The sequence below is a fragment of the Acanthopagrus latus genome, chromosome 12 (assembly GCF_904848185.1).
Source record: "Acanthopagrus latus isolate v.2019 chromosome 12, fAcaLat1.1, whole genome shotgun sequence".
Lineage (NCBI taxonomy): Eukaryota > Metazoa > Chordata > Actinopteri > Spariformes > Sparidae > Acanthopagrus > Acanthopagrus latus.
The window spans coordinates 11,877,031-11,894,285 of record NC_051050.1 but is presented as its reverse complement, the minus strand read 5'-3'; the positions used below and the strand labels follow the sequence as shown (position 1 = coordinate 11,894,285).

At 40.2% G+C, this 17,255-nt stretch overlaps 1 protein-coding gene across 4 annotated transcripts in view; it reads left to right on the top strand.

Annotated features, from left to right (window-relative positions):
• LOC119030548 (NMDA receptor synaptonuclear signaling and neuronal migration factor) overlaps positions 1–7,112 on the top strand; it is a 44,844-nt gene extending 37,732 nt beyond the window's left edge. For all 4 annotated transcript variants that reach the window (XM_037118255.1, XM_037118253.1, XM_037118254.1 and 1 more), the window contains 3 exons: positions 618–720; positions 5,387–5,462; positions 6,539–7,112. In XM_037118255.1, coding sequence (XP_036974150.1) covers positions 618–720; positions 5,387–5,462; positions 6,539–6,636 — 277 coding nt within the window. In that variant the 3' untranslated portion in view covers positions 6,637–7,112. The remainder of the gene's footprint in view (positions 1–617; positions 721–5,386; positions 5,463–6,538) is intronic.
• Positions 7,113–17,255: the final 10,143 nt, after the last annotated feature.

The window sequence follows — 17,255 nt, the reverse complement described above, 5'->3', positions numbered from 1 at the left end:
CACTGCATTTTTATTGAGCCTTTATTCCACTAATACTCATAGCAAGGACTCAATCAAAGAAAAAAAATCTTCTTGTTAAAAAACCTCAGCCAAAATAAATTGGCTCATTCTAAGCCTTCAAATGATCAAAGATTCTGATGCAAATTTGTCATGTAAATGCTCTTTACTCTATTTTCAGAATATTAATACTCCTGAATGCTGTCTGAATGCTCTCCAGCTTGATTTAAATCATGTTCAACAGGGACCATTCAACGCCCTCTCTGCATTTGTTTGTCATTTATGAGCACAGTCTACTACTTTTCTGGGAGATGCATCCCTCCCAGAGGGGGCATATTTGAATAGATGATATTTACTTGTTTCAGAGATATAAACAAAAGGCTCACCTTCTGTTCCATAACTCTAGGAGAGTCTCTTAAGACTCTGCTTAAGTACAAAAGCACAGCAGTAAACCACAGGAAAATGACTTTCTCTGATTGTTCGCTGTAGTGAATGTAAACGGGAGAGGATTATTCTACTTTTTCTTTTGTGTATTCATTTTCATGTTAACTGTCAATCAGATTCATTGTATTTGAAGGAAAAGAAATCAGACCATGTGTAACTGTTTGTCTTTTGTTCAGATTCTGGAGGAGGCTTAGTCGCTTCATGAGTAAAATCAACCCGGAACCCAACCTCATCCACATAATGGGATGCTATGTGCTGGGCAACCCCAACGGAGAGAAGGTATAGACATACAACATTAGCTCCCTTATTCCACACATTTCTTTTTCACAGAGAGGACTGAAAAACATGAGGGCTCACCTTTAACACTACTAACATTTCAAGCCATTATACAAATAGGACACCAATAGAGCCAAATTTGTATCTATTCAAGCCGGTTGCTTTCGCATTAACGTGTGATTTGCATATTTGTATGGTTGAAATTATTCAACTTTGAGCATAAAATTCACATGTATGCAGAGCTTTATTAATTGTTGTGTGGGACGGGATGGTCGCAGCAACAAGACGCTGCTCAGCTGTGCAAACTTGGACGTCTCTCAGGGAGAGTCAGGGGCAGAGCCAAATCTCTTGGAGGAATAAACACATTGAGTCATCTCTTCTTATGTTCTGATCCAGAGCTATTAACCAGCGAGAGCAGACTGTTAGAGATTACTTTTCAAACTTTAGACATTAAAAAGTGGATTAATCTTCACTCTTGTTTATCAACCTGACTGCAGCAGTGGTCCGGGGAGGTGACCTCTGCTGTTGGGCATTTATGTACTGTAATGTTCACCGCCATGCAGACGCTGGAGGGGAAGTATACTTTGTTATGAACATTCAGACAAGAAGGGAAAAGACGACAGAGAACTTGTGAGTGCTGAGGCTCAGCTTAATTCTTATATACACCATGTGTGTCATTGTTGGCTATCTTAGGGCTAATGTACAGTAAAGTAATCTAGCTCATTAGCAACGTGGCTGCAAACTTTATTCTCACCACAATTGCCAATCTTTTATCACAGTGTATGACAGAATGTACTGGGAACAACTGCTTTGGCTATCAATGATAGCACAGCAGTAATCACATATTTTGTTGTGTCAGAAGGCAAACTTAGTCACTTAGCCACTCTGCACAATACAACTTGAATGATAGACTCGAAATGCAATTACTGTGGAGTGCAGACAGATAATGTTCGACAGATCTGGAAAGGTGAAATTTGACACCGAACAATAAATCGATTCCTGCGCTGGCGGGACTGTGGCTGTCATACTGTCACAAATGGGTTCAGTTCCAATTCATTCGTAACAAGCTCTCTGTTGATTTACATGTTCAAGAGCTAAACAACAACGCGCCTCAAAAACTTTGATAACCTCGGATGCTCAAGGTGAAGATTTCTGTGTCACTTCTCTCGCTGCTGCCCTCTGCTTTCATATTCATACTCGCGCTGTGTCTGTTTTGGGTCCCTGTCTGTCTGATAATCACCATATTATCCTCCTGCCAGTTTCTCCCTCTCTCTTTCTCCACTCGAGAGGAAATAATCTCTCTATCTCTCTCTGTAATGCAAGCGAATAGGTCTAAGGAGCACACATGGTTGGTGGTGCTGCACTTCTCTCCACCTGACACAAACAAATAATAATAATACACACATAATAACCACAAAAACACATCCCAAAAAAACCACGGCCACAAACAAGCCAGTTGACAGACTCACACATGCACACACAGACACACACACCCATAGCCAGCGGTGTTTGTCTGACCTAACTGTCTGTTCCAGTCATGTCTGCCAAAATGCTTTGTTATATAAAATGGATCTCTCCAGGGTTGATGGACAGTCTGGCAGTGTGCAGAACAGACTGCACATCAGTGATATCTCCACCCCTACACACAAACACAAGCAGCAGTTTCAAGAGAGCTTGAATCCAAAACAACAGAACTGGTGTTTCTCTTTTTTAGGGGGGCTGGCTCGGTCCCAAGATCCCAGAGTGATATTTTCACATGAGGTCTCTATCCAACCTCAGTCAGAAAACAGAAGTAATCCGATTTTTCGCTTGTACCTCTTTGTTATTAGTGCTTGTCGTTTGGGCCAATTATACACCTGTTCTCCACTGGCAACAACACTATATGGCCAAAAGTATGTGGATACTTGAACATTACATCCAGCACATTATATTCTGCTACAAAGGCATCCTCTTTTCCAGATCGTCTTTTCCACAAGATTTGGGGAGTTGGCTGCAGGGATTTTGCTGACATTCAGCTATAGGAGCATTAGCAAAGGAGGACCAGTGATGGTGAGCGATAAGGTCGGGCATCACAGCTTATCCCAAAGATGGCGGTCAGGGCTCTCTGCAGGCCATTAAGGTCTTACGTAAACTGAGAAGAAGTATTTCCTTATTTACTTTGTGCACTGTGGCCTTAAATGTCCTGCAAAAATATTATCTATACTTGAAAATTATTAAAGAGATGGAGTTTGTGGATATGATGACTATGTTGGTGATGGCAAGTTTTAGAACAAGTGGAACAGTCGGATGAGATCAGAATTTTAAATCACTTTACTGCAACCCCGATTTAAAGCATAGTATATACATAAACCACTGTCTTGTACGAATACATCCAGTACTCACATCCGACTGGTTGGCATTGTGTTTTACTGATCATTTGTTTTTTTTTGTTTTATGTGGCTTTTTAATCACATAAACTCCTGACAGTGATAAAAAACATGACATCATCACCAAACACATTACATCCCAGTCTGCCTCTGTTTGCTAGGGATTAAATGGTGTCAACTTGGATCCCTGCTCAATCCATTTTTAAACAGTGGGTTTAACTGTTGCCAAATTCTGCACTCCAGACAGCACAGAACAAACACACGCAAACACACAACAGTAACAGGCAGGAGGCTTTTGTTGTTGTTTTTTTTTATACCAAAGCAATGTGTTGTGCTAAAGGTTCCTGGCTTGCTGAAATCTCAAGTCACATACTCTGACTTCATACAGAGTCACTCACTGATGCATGTTCGTGCTGCGTGTGAATATGCGCAGATGTGCATGGCAGAGCTTCAGTCCTGATATGATATGCAAAAGTACACAGTGGAGCTTATCAATATTGACTGATCTGGCAGCCCTGCTAGAGTGGGTTCTCTTTAACGGAGAGGTAAATTAAACCACCCCCTCTGTTTTGAAAGTTAAAACACAATGGTTAATGCATGATTAGTATAATCACTCAAAATATCAAAGGGGTCTAGCTTGATAAGTACAACAAACGCAGATCTGGGGAATGCAGAGTGAAAACAAAGGCTCAGGGTGGAGAATAGCAGGTGAGTAGGTCGGAGAGGCAGCCTGACCCAGTTTTCATCCAGAGATTTTCAGGCTAAATCTGCATCATTGTTGGCAACAACGGCCAACTGAGTGCTTGTAAGAAGCCACCCAGGACACAGAGGAACATGCAACACATTATTTGAGATGGGTTATTTGCCCCCAGCTCTCTCTCTCGCTACAGACAAGCCACACCGCCTGCATCTCCCCGGCTGCTCTCTCCTTGATGTCTGGCATCCAGCCATCTTCTTTTATCTTTTTTCAAAGGGATGCAAACACAAAGAATTAAAGCTGCTTTTTCTCCAATACCTCCATTTTAACATCATGAAATATAAAACAAACGGGGCAATTGGCCTTTGATTTCTCTCACGGGGGCGCAGGGTGTCCAGATCCCTAATGAATAAATTCAAGCAAGAAATCAGTGAGCTTCAATGTTTCATGTGCATAATGTGGCAAGAAACTACAGAGGACGTGACTAAATTAGACCTCATTATTGTATAATTAGGGATCCATCTCAAGTAGGCATTCTGATGACTTTAGATGGTAATCCATTTTTTAGGTGAAGTTGCGTGCCTTAACCGGGCTTGATGCTAGTAGCTACAATAGTGGTACTATAAGGAGAGCCTAATAGCCTAATTCTGAGGTGGTACTGTTGTAAAAAATCAGAAAAAACACGGGTCAAAAAAGACAGGCGACACAGCAGAAAAAAGATCGTAATTTAGATGCGATCAAGACTGCGATTACATAGAATGTTATCTCCAGCTGTATGTATTTTGTCCAAACAACAGTCAAAGAATCCAGTATATTCCATCTACAATCATACAACGCTGAGGAAAAAAAAAAAAAAAATCAGCAAATTCACATTTTAGGAGCTGGAACACACAAATGCTTCACATTTTTTAAATGGTCTCACTGGATGCATTTAAAGTGATTCTAAATGACTTGGAAAATAGGACATCTGGCTGTAAATGTTTTGTATGTAATGATATTACGACTCGGCAATTTGTTATCTGTCACACTTTAATTGTTATGTTGGTTTTTACGTCTTCAACCGTCTAACTGTTCAGCTGCCTCTCTTGGCCAGGACTCTTAAGAAAGAGATTTTTAATCTCAACAAGACTTGTTTCTGGGTAAAATAATGTTGAATGACGCAATTACTAATTTCACTTCTAAATGTCATATTGTGGTAGATACAGGACTAAAAAGGCGAAAAATCAACTAGCATTTGAAATCCCTCTCATTTTCAAAGTTCATAGTTTGATTTTATCCTTCTTTCTTTTAATTTCCTGAGCAGTGGACTCAGATAGGCACTGGGGTCCTACTCTCAACCTTTAACAAGCTCAGAGGCAGACAGGTTATATGAAGACAAGCCGGAGAAATGAACATCTCAGCACATTGCAATCTCATTTCCTGCTCAGGAAGGAAAATGCATACATCTCTTCGGCAGTAATGAGCTGGATTCATTGCCGTTCTCGTCTATGTTTATTTGTTTGTTTGTGTGTGTGTTTTGTGTCTGAAGATGCAGACTCCCCTGCTGCGAGTGTATCCAAAAGCAGTAGGATTAATTGGTGTCTGCTTTCTTATCTCGGCCTAACAGCTGTTCCAGAAACTGAAGAATCTGATGAGGCCTTATTCTGTCGAGTTTGAGTCGCCGCTGGAGCTGTCAGCGCAGGGTGGGTCTTGAACAAGCATAAAAAAAACACACCCAAAGATGCAGCTCACATACACACACGCATGCAAAGCACCTTATAAATGCATATTCACATGTTGCATTCAGTCACATGCTGTGTCCTTCTCATTTCAAATACATGTATCCTGTTCCTGTACACGTACTTGCTCTCGCTCATCCTCGCCATCCCTTGCGGTTTTGATACAATTGTTACTATGTCTGTCTTATTTTTAATACAGCTGATCCATACCATATAGACTTCACGCTCCAGTCTGTGCACAACACCCACCATAAGAGAGAAAGGGGTCATGTTACTCTGCCCTTCCTTAGAGCCACTGTTGTCCTTAGCTGCAGGTTGGCATAAGGACATGCTCTCTCCTCACCACAATCATTGTTATAAAAGCCTGTTCTCAGCTCCAGGAAACTCTGGAAACTTTTGTCTGTTTCACCCAGAGCCAGACTTCCTCTTCTTTAGCTCCTAACTTGGATTCCATGTTTCTACAGAGACATGTTCACTTTCCCCTACTGTACTGCTGTTGCACCAATAACTACTGTAAACCTCCCGCTACATGACTATGAGAGCCCCTAATCTCTGCACCATCAACAATATACAAATTTACACCTTACAATTTCAGCAGCAAAGGAAACGAGGAATCAAAAGTCATCTACAAATCAAACCACATTCAACTTTAGTCCCATACAAATCAAACTAGTCTCAGAGAAGTTATGGTTCCTATGGCACTTCTGGTGCCCAAACCCAAAGACCAAGACACAGGATGCAAAAACAACAAATCTTTGCTCAACAAGATTTAGACAGATACATTATCCATGGAGTAGTTTTGTTTTTATCTCACTTGGAAATACACACTAGTAGCATGTTAAGCCCAAACCAAACTTGACTGGTCTGAGGTCCTTCGCAGGACAGTGAGGGCAACACTGAAAACCCCTTCTTTCTAATATTATGTGTTGCATGATTCTTTGCTGAAACAAAATGTATTGCCCTCATATTGTTCTAGAATAACAAAGTGATCCTGCTTCCTATAAATGCTTGACTCAAACCTGTTTCATTTACTAATCAAGGCAAAGAGATGATTGAGTTGTACTTCGACTTCCGCCTCTACCGACTTTGGAAGACACGCCAGCACTCCAAACTCTTGGACTATGAGGATTTTTTGTGACGAAGAAACCTGAATACCGGGTGCAGTGGAGCTCTCCAGTGCCACGAGGAACCTGATAAAACTGATCCAACGACTGAACATTGCTCAACTGTAGTGCTCGACCTGTCAACTCAATATAAACAGCTGTACCTGCTATCATCCGGGAGAGGACTGGGAGAGGAGGAAGAGGGATGGCGGGACAAGGAGGCTGAGGACAAAACTAGAATAAGCTGTGCCTCGGCTCCCCGTCATTTTCAGAGTCAGAGACTCAAAAACACAAAAAGGGCCGAAAAACACATAAAAGAAAAAAATGAGGGACAAGGAGAGGCAACTGGACTGTCGTAGTCAACAACTCTCTTTGCCTCTTGAGTCTGAAAGCAAAAAGGAGAATCAAAATTTCAAATGTGTAAAAACGAAACATCATTTTATTCACACCTCTGTTGTAAGGACAGACTTTTTGAAGCTGGTGTGCTTCAGAAAAAAAAAAAAAAAAAAAATCACCAAAATTCATTTTGTCATAATGTGGTTCTATGTTTTCACTGGACCTCTCAGATAATCTCAGTCCCCCAGAGACATACATATACATAAATAACCCATATGTCGATGTGTGTATATATATTACATGAATATATTAGCATAGCTTTAGTCATGCAAATAATACTCCATATGAGAATAATGATGCATCATTTATTTTTGATGTGCATTGTTGTGCAGTTTCATATGGAAATACTTTGGAATAACTCAGGTTTTAGCCATGAAGTAATTAATCTGTTTGTCTATTCTATCAAGATATTGTAATCGTCATTGCCATCGCTTGGAATGAATGTATTATCTCTCTAGAAATGTATCTTCAGTTTCAAGGAGCTGAGCTTCATGTTTTGGTAAAAGAAAAAAAAGTATAATATGCTTCTTTTGTGTGCGAGTGTGTGTGTGTGTGTGTGTGTGTGTGTGTGTGTGTGTGTGTGTGTGTGTGTGTGTGTGTGTGTGTGTGTGTGTGGATATGTGTGTGGGTGTGGGTGTGTTTTCCATGGAAAAAAACAGAAAACACACAGATGTGTTGTGTGTAATTTTCCTCTTTCGGCTTTTTCTGTTGAAGCAAAAGTAATTGTTCATCTCCTTCATCCCCAAATTTCTTCTCTCGTTCTGTCATTCTAGTATGAATCATGATGTCAAGAGGGATGTAACAGCCATCCAAGTGCTCCTACCCCTGTAGTGTAGGAGCTGCCCTATTGATCCCTCCTGCTCCTCTGCAGAAGGTTCAGGCCACTTAGTCGGCCCCTGTCAACAGTGCCAGCTGCTCTCGCTATCTGCCAAACACTCTTGGCTTTTCTTAATGGCAGCCAAACGAGCTTCCGCCACGTCTCCTTTCGCTGGGCTGCGATCCAGTCTGAGGACCAGAGTTCTCTGAATTAAACAGATCTGCCAGGAGTTTAAGGTGTTTTAACAGCCATCTGCTGCCCCTGTCAAGTGTCAGCTAGTTAAAAGGCAGAAAATACGAACCAAGTGTGCGTCTGTGTCTGAGAATGTCGCACTTCGACTGGTTAATTGTGGAGAGCAACAGCTGAGTCTACCGCTGGACAGCAGGCTGAACACACACACACACATGCACACACACACACACACACACAGAAAACATTGGGGCTGGGCAGAAAAGCGGTGTTAAGAAATAAACAAATTGTGACAAAAATATTATTTTCTTCAAAAATCTGATAAAAAGAAAATAACCCTGGTGATGTCATCAGGGTTATCTCAGCTTTGGCTTGACTTGTGACTAGGACACAGCCATCAAACAGAACACATAAACTTGCGGTTACAACATGGGAAGTAGCGTACACGATCTGCTTGGTGCTCTAATGGTCGTGAGAACACCTCTGCTAGACAATAGTGTATAAAAGACATAGAGGCTAACAACCTAGTAAGCTAGCGAGCTGGTAAACAAATGCAGGACATGCAAAGGCAAAATAATACAAAAGGCAAATATTAACAATTTCCTCAAAGACATAAAATTACGAAAAAAACAAACTCTATAGGACTAACATCTGTATAACACATACAAACTTATCATCAACCAAAAACTAGGTTCCAACTTCCACCTTTGCCATTTTCAAAAATGTCAGCAAATACATAACAACTCATGAGTTCAGTGTTCAGTGAAAATTTCAATGTGCAAGGTTTTGAATACCACAAGAGGGGAGCATTCATACAGACTTTACTTGTAAACAGGATCCTATTTGAACAGCAATACTAGTCTTAATGTCAGGATATGTTAACATCTTATGCTTTGATTTTGACCTTTTTCTCCTCCCAACTTTAATGAAATACAATAATAAATTAGTACTCCTTAGACTCCTTTAATTATAAATACCACAGTTGAAATACTCTGTTCAACAGTTACCAAAGAAAATGTTCTTATGTTGAATATAAATTGGGCCAATGACAGTCCATAAGCACTCTACCCTCAGTTTACCATTTGGTTTCACTGGTTGACACATTTCTTAAAAGTCTCCGATGTTGAAGGAAAAATGAAATGTGTCGACCTGAGAAATATTCTGAGGCTGGAGTATTGAGCGTTTGACCTTCTACAGCGCTGTGATGCCAGTTTCTTAATGTGTCCGCACTTTTTAAAAATGTGGTCACATTTCAGGTGTAATTTTCCCAATATGGCAGCAGTCCAAGGAAACATCGCAAAGTCATGCCATGGCTCGCTGCTCAGCCAATCACAGCGGTGTCCTTAGCTGACATCAGCCTGTGAATGTCAGCAAACATCACCGCTGAGCAGCATCGCTAGTGTAGTTAAAATCCAGTTGTTCGCAGAGGTCTTAGGCGTGCAAAAGCTAACAGCGCATGAGGAAAAAGATTTAGCAATTTAGCAGATTTCACCGGTCCCAGTCCTGCATAACACATACACATATATACAAACACACACATACAGGCCAAGATATTCTGCATTTGTGTATGGTAAAATGCTTTTTTATTCGTCATTATTTGTGTGGTTGTGTTAATATTTGGAGAATTATGTGCAGACCTTTTTGTGTTAATGTCAAACCACTCTCACTGGAGTGCTCTCTATCACCATTCTAACAGAACTCTGGTTTTTATTTTGCTTTTGCCCTCTCTCTGACATTGCAGTGCTGGGCTACAGTTCGTCTGGCGCCGACAAGTGCTCTCTCAGCCTGAGTCACGCAGTACATGTTTTCACTACGGATTGAAAATTCACAGTTAAACAACCTGTCACATCATAGAGCCGTTTAAATTCCAGCAGAAGCATTAAGCTGCCAAATTCTCAAAGATGTTGCCCTCAACAGCTGCTGGGTTTAATGGACTCTTTTTTTTCTTTTTTTTTTAGTACATATCAGAAACATGGATGTTCGATTCAATTCATGGTTTTCTCATGCCACAGGAAATGGAGGAAAAACTCTCATCTCCAGTCTATGAAGAAAAATTGCTGGTAATTAATATTCAGTTTGAATTTATTGGGCTGAACTGACCATGATGTGAAGAGCACTCTGACTCAGGAGTTTGAGAGAGCTTTCTTGTTTTCTTTTTCAGCAAAAACAAAAAACATTCATCATTTCACTGGAAATCTAATTAAAGATGCAAACGTGTCAATTTGTCTCTCTCAGTCTGTGTCATATTATTTGTCTTTTCTTTTCACATATTGGGGAAATTGAACACACACAGGAGCAAGGGGTAGTTTGTTATCAGAAATAATTTTTCCGTTTAAAAGAAACATCAACTTTGGAAAAAAGTATGAACAGAAAGGATCTGTGATATCTGACCTTTTGTTTCATTAAAATGTGTCAAGTAAACTTGAACTTTAAGACACGAGGGACAGAGGCAGCTACAAGACTACAAAGAAAGAAATGCTTCAGATATTTTCTCATGTCACTGACATCGAGACCCCAAAATAAGAACAGAAACTTCATATTTGATTTGCTGATACTTGACATTTCTTGATGTTGCAATGCTTTTTTATGACACACCTAATGGTTTGCCAAAACTGACCTGCTTCTTTTAAATACGTGACTAAAGAAGGTTCTCCACACAAGGGCCCTTCTTCCTTTAAGTTGTGGAGTCATTTTGGCTATGATATCTTGATTAAACCAGCCTGCATACAGGCCTATTTCATTTGGATGTGCCAAGCACAAGGCTCAGCATTACAACACCCAACTGCTCAAATCTAATTTAAAATGGCTTAAATATAGTTAATAACATGTCTACTCCCCACTTTCACCTCTGCCACAACAAGACTGTACAAGAACATCTGAATGGATATTTCTGCATGTTAAGAAATCTGCTTGAACTGAACTGAAATTATCTTTGGGGTTAGGGAGGGGTCACAGCCAGGTCACCAGGATAAAATGTTGGTAGATAATGTTTTTGCAAATCACTGACATGCTCACATTTGTAGGTGTGACAGGCTCCATACCACACTGACATTTCTAAACTTGGTGACATAAAACATTCAGTGTTTATGACGTGAGCTTCATTTCGGGGATGCCAATTGAAGCTGAGCGCGAAAGCTGTAAAGCTGGTGGCCGCTGTTCGAGACTGCATTTCAACACTTGCAAATGTGACACTACTGGGCCTCCAGAGAATTACCGGCAGTATATGTGGGGACAAAAAAATTGTGTTTTTGACAGGAGGTTGGGACATCTCCAGCCCTGTTTGTGGCGACCAAGGTTGAAAGTTGAAGTTGCAACATAAAGAAATAAAACTAAGTTTTAAGTAACCTAAGTTTCTACATATCTGTGGTTTGCCAACATTTACTCTGACGATTGGGTTGGGGATCAATACACAACTGAAATAAAAAGCTTTGAAATTAAGTTTACTACACCCAGCACAACCTCTGCCAGAATGGCTGTCTAGACTACAGACGGGTTCATGTAAAGCTGTAGCAGAATGGAGAAACGTGGACATAAGAGGTTAGTTTGAAAAGAGGGGGAGCATTAAATTCCAGGCTGGTTTCAGCCTCATTGCCAGAGATTAGGGAGACAGAAAGAGAAATATGTAGCCAAAACCACACATGTTTTGAATTATTTTGTCTCAGGTGCAACTTAGTATGCAAAAATGCAGATAAGGCTCTCCTGATACACAAGAAGTAGTTTTAAGGTGCCTTATCTCCGTATTCCAGAAATGCCTTGATCCCTAATCTCCATGTGCTTGCCTTTCATGCACTCTTTCTTGTGTACATTGCTTTTCCACCTCCACTTCCCTAATTCTCTTCTCCACTTGAATCACAATGATGAATTTGCACAGAGTTTGAAATGCAAAACCGAGTTGGCAAACATCACAGACAGTTTGTTGATATTCAACGGCAATCCGTTTGCACAGTCTAGTCTACAGTATTTCCTGACTGTCTAGAGGTCTTCCTCTTTCCCTACACCAGTAACACCAATATCAGCGTTGACAGACTTTTCCTTCACCTCTGTGTGGTATGTGACAGACACAAACATGGACTATTTGCCAGAGAAAAACTCTGAATGAGAACGCATATGTATAGACACAAGAGTAAACACAGACAGCTTATGGAGGCGAGCATCCCACAGTAGGAGGAGTGATGAAAGATGCTGATATCTTAAGCAGCTCTCAAGAGTCGTTCAAGGTCAAAAAAGCATCTCTGCAGTGCACCCCCCAAGGCTCCAGACTGCTGGGTGCAGGAAACAGGCTGCACCTGGGGTAACAGCGATGAGTATGGTACTAGCACACATCTGGTAGGACTTGTTTTGTTTTTTTACATGGAGTCTTAAAAGTGGCTTTTGACTCAGCACTAAATTCTCTGACTTGGATAGGTTGCTCTTTGAAAATGTCAAAAATTAAATAGATTGTTTTTCACTGTTATCTGTATAGCCCTTAGGTGTTCAGTAATTATGAAATAAATATTACAGTAAATGAGGTTCACATTCACAGTTTGGAGTTAAATGACCTGACAACTACTGACACTCTTGTGCTCCTCATAATGAACTGTAATCACCATCATTGATTCACTCTTCGTTATGACTGATTACCTGCAAAACTAATGACAGTCCCATGACCTCAGCTGTGCTCTTGTGTCCTGATGTTATGTTATCTAAACTAAGATTGCGAATAATGATACACACATTAGCATTTAGGTCAAAGCACCTCTGTGCCTAATTAAAGCTCCACAATGGTGCTATCACGGCTGTAGACTCTTATTCTTGTTAATAATAGCAAGCACGATACTTGGACATTAAAAAATGAAACAAAAAGGTAAATTGTCATATTTTGCTTTTGAATAAAATTCATGCAGACACGTTTACGGAATACCCACTGTAACTATATGTTACCGTATGGTGCGCACGAACCAAGTATTTGCCACAAAATGCCATTAATGTATATAAAACTTTTAGAGCCAAAACTTTTTAAATTGGCAGTCATAAACTTATTCAAATGGCCACTTAATTAAGTCCCATTCTCATTCAGAGGGGACATGACAAGCTTTCAACTGTCCCCCATCCTCTCCATAAAGCAGATGTACCAATAAAACAGAAACGAGGATATTACAGCACTCGAGGCAATGAGGAGTCCCGGCAGGGGGTTACTGACATGTAGAAGGAGGAAAAAAAGGGAAATTTCATGAAACTCAGTGTTCACATTAGAAAGGCATCTAAAAGGCTCTGACCTGCATACTGTAGACCTACATCAAGCTGCACTTAGCGCGGAGAGTGGAGATAAAACCACAAGAGTCTGACACCAGCTACAATGGCGAGTCAGAGCTGGGCAATAGATTGATAGTGTATGGTTATTGTGAAATGAGACTCGACACTGTCTTAAATTTTGGATATCTTGATTTCAGGACATGGCATTTTTGTTGCCTTCTCATGGTTTTAAAGGCTGCACTACTGTAAAGTGGTGAAACTTTATTAACTTACCACACTGTTCACCTTGTTCTAATGATTGGCTTTACCCATTTAGTATTATGTCCACATTTCTGATGAATATTTATCAAAAATGTTATTGTGTTAACATTTGAATGCAGTACCAATAGTTACCGCTACAATACTGTTGTAATATTGTCTATCATTGCCGAGGTGTATGCTATCTTTGAGGACATTTCAAAATATTGATACATATTGTATCGCAATATAGCCTGAATAGATTGTGATATTAACAGCTACCTAATCCGCAGCCATGCAGTAGCTAATTATTGATTTAAAGATACTCACTGACAAAATAAAATCAGTGCTGGTAGCAGATAATCTCTTCCACAGTTCCACATGATCTGTTGGAGGTTGGCAAGGCGTGCTGCTGAGTGTGAGTGAGCAGCATCACCCAGATGTGTTATTTGAATAGCTGACACAACAACAACAACAACAACAACAACAACATATTTGTGTGCAGTAAAGCTCAGCTTATGGGGAAAGTGAAGAAAGAATATTGATGGAGCACCAATAACCTTTGTGCGTCAGTCAGTGGGTGAGATTTCCAATCCGCCTGTAGTACAGAGAAACAATAATGCGTACTATGTCCTCCAAATCAAAGGCAACAGCCAAGGTCACCATGGAACCAATAAAGCCACAACACCTGACAACACTCAAGCACGGAAATATACATTTCTTCAGTGAAAATCAGCAACACGAAATTAGCTCAGCTCCTCCTTATCAATGCAAATCTCAAAGCTAAATAACAGCAGCGTGAAAGCAGAAAATATCAACAAACACAACAAAAATGTCGAATAAGAACGTTTTAAAGCTGAGTATCAGCCAGCTGAAACACACAATCAAAAAAATAAAATAAAATAAAATGACCACACCTCATCTCAAATATTGGTAAAAAGTAACAGGGACTTAGCTTGAAGTTAGCCACGACGCCTGGTATATCTCAGCAGAGTTAGCATTAGCTGCTCAGCAGGTGTTGTCCTGGAAACTCCACAGCAGGTCTGAAGAGACGTTTGTGGCCCACAGCCGATCCAGAATGAGTTAGTACCAGCGGGAAACAGCTACAGGTAAATTTAATGTCACATTACTCCTCCACAGAGACCTCCTGACATTAAACATGGTTATAGGTAAGCTACATATTTACAACCTAGCAGTGAGCAGCAGCAGAAGCGGCGGTTAGAATAGGAAGCCTAATTACAAAGGGTGCGTTTGATATATCACAAGGTGCGGCCAGACTGTGAGGTGCCGGCTATTAAACTCAGATCATTCACTCCTGTAAAAATTGCTGGTGTTCAATAAAGTAATCAGAAGTCATACTTGAGTAAAAGTAAAGATATTGTGTGAAAATTGTACTTTGGTATAAGTGAAAAGTCGCCCATACAAATACTACTCGAGTAAAAGTGTCTGATATTAAATGTACTCAATTATCAAAAGTAACTTTCCAGCAAAAAACTAACTTAAGTAACAGTACAAGTGAAAGTGAAATATACACATATTTAGATGAGTATTTATATACTGTATACTATAGGTTGATCGATTATTAATAAAACCGCAAAATTGAACTTGAGTACAGCGCTTGAGTAAATGTACATAATTACATTCCATCACTGAAAGTAGCCTAGTTGAAAAGACTACTCCATTACAATTAGAAGTCCTACATTCAGAAGTATACAAAGTATAAAAACAGAAGTATTAGAAAGAAAATAACCATCTTGAGCATTTTTTCTTTTTGGTTGGACAATGTAGAAACTAACTTCCTCATATGCTGCTGTGTAGTTTAATCCATTATAATGCAACATTATATTCAGAAGAAACAAAGCAGCTGTGGAATAAATGTAGTGATGTAAAAACTACAATAGTGAAGTTAAATTTGTTTCTTTGCATCACTGATGGCCAGTGAAGTTGTCTGTGCAAAATAGCCCACAGTGTTTGTTTGACTAAAAATATTCTTTATAGGTTAATGATCTTTTCAGAATTTCAAATAAAAAGACAACAAGCTTAACATGCAGTGCTTTTGTAATCCGTGTAGAAGCCGTCTGAATTCAAACACGGATTATTTGACATTTAGGGCGGGAAGGGCAGCGTTCACTAATCAAGCACTGGGCCTTTGTCACTCCTCTGTCATAATAATCATGCCTGTGTACAGCATCACATCCGCTTCTTCAAATGTATTAGATCTGGATTAGTGTTTCTGGGTGAAGTGTAATCTGGATCTATATTCCATCCTTTTATACTTACCGTGACAATAACACACACCATAACAAGCTGTACATTGTCATCATTACTAAACTTTTCTTAATCAAAAGTCATTCTGTGAGATGACTTTGGGCTTAAAAAAGTACACATGTTGATCTCCAAATCTTGCTCTCCTTTAGAAGTACTACTGAAAAAGAAAAACTTTATTGTTGAAACGTGAGGAGAACAAAGTCCGACTGAGAGAGATGTCCCTTCATGTTGTTTAATTATCCTCCTGGACTGAGATTCTCTCTGCAAAAATGCATCTTTAATTGTCGCGACTGATGTCAAGTGCCTCGTTTGAGTTCTCTCTCTCCTTTTGCAGCATCGGTCACATCATCCTTTAATCTTTGCAAGTGCAGCACAGGCAGCAAGTTAACAAAGTCCTGCTCTGTTACTAATTGAAAGCTTCTCTTAGTCTTTATTCAACCTTTTTTCAACTCCCTTAAACTTCTGATGTTACGATCTTTCTCTCGCCGCCAGCTTTAAGCAAGCACACCCCAGACAGTGAGCGGATAAAGGAGGCGAGAGAGGAGGGGGTACCACTGAACTGAAGCATCTCCCCAGCAGTTGCAGGTCTAAGTGTGCAGTTTCACAGATCGCTGAGCAAGCCCTTTGTTGTGTTGTTCGAGTGCATTTATGTTCTTTTCTTACCTCTGGCAGCCTTCAGCGGGTAAACAATTAACTGAGCATGAGGGGTGAAGGCTGCGTTTTGTGTCACAATCAGCACTTCTCATTTGCTGACGAGGGGGTTTTGAAGCTCCCTCATGTACCCCAGCGGGGGGCATAACAGCACAGTTCAAGACCCGAAATACCCTCTGAACTGAATCACACTGGATCTTATATGATGAACATGACGCCGTTCTGCAGGGGAGCAAATCCCCTTGGGTTATTTTCATGCTGATGTGCTGATGTTCACGGCTGTACGTATGGTGCTTCTTTAAGCTCGGCTGTGATTTACTGCACACATCAAACAGCAGGTGCTTGTGAAATTGCATTTCCATTTGTATGCCATGCGCGGTAATCGTTTTTGTCCATATTTTTCTGGTATAACATTTCATGTACGGTGTATTCAATTTATATTTAACTTGATGTATAAATTTGATTCTTTTTTTTTCTGGGTGTTAATCAAAAGCAAGATATGTGATTAACAAGCAACAAGAAAAAAGAGAACAAAAACACAGATAAGCTCGATTAATAGGAGGCATCTGAATAAAGGTCAGAGTTCACATTCCGTACATGACCGTAGATGCATGTGTGTATGTATTGGGATTGCCGGAGAGAGGACAAAGAGAGAAGAGAGAGATTTTGGTTGAATTTGTCATTCAGTTTCCCTAACCGATAAAGGAGCATGTAATCTGTGAAAACAACTGAGAACCTGAAGGTTACTCCGGAGTCTTTTCAAGCGGACGGATAGATTGCAATGCTTTAATATTAGCACAAGAGGTCAGTGTCACACTTTATTCCCCCCACCCAGATGTGTGAAAGAAACCTCCACTGAGGTGT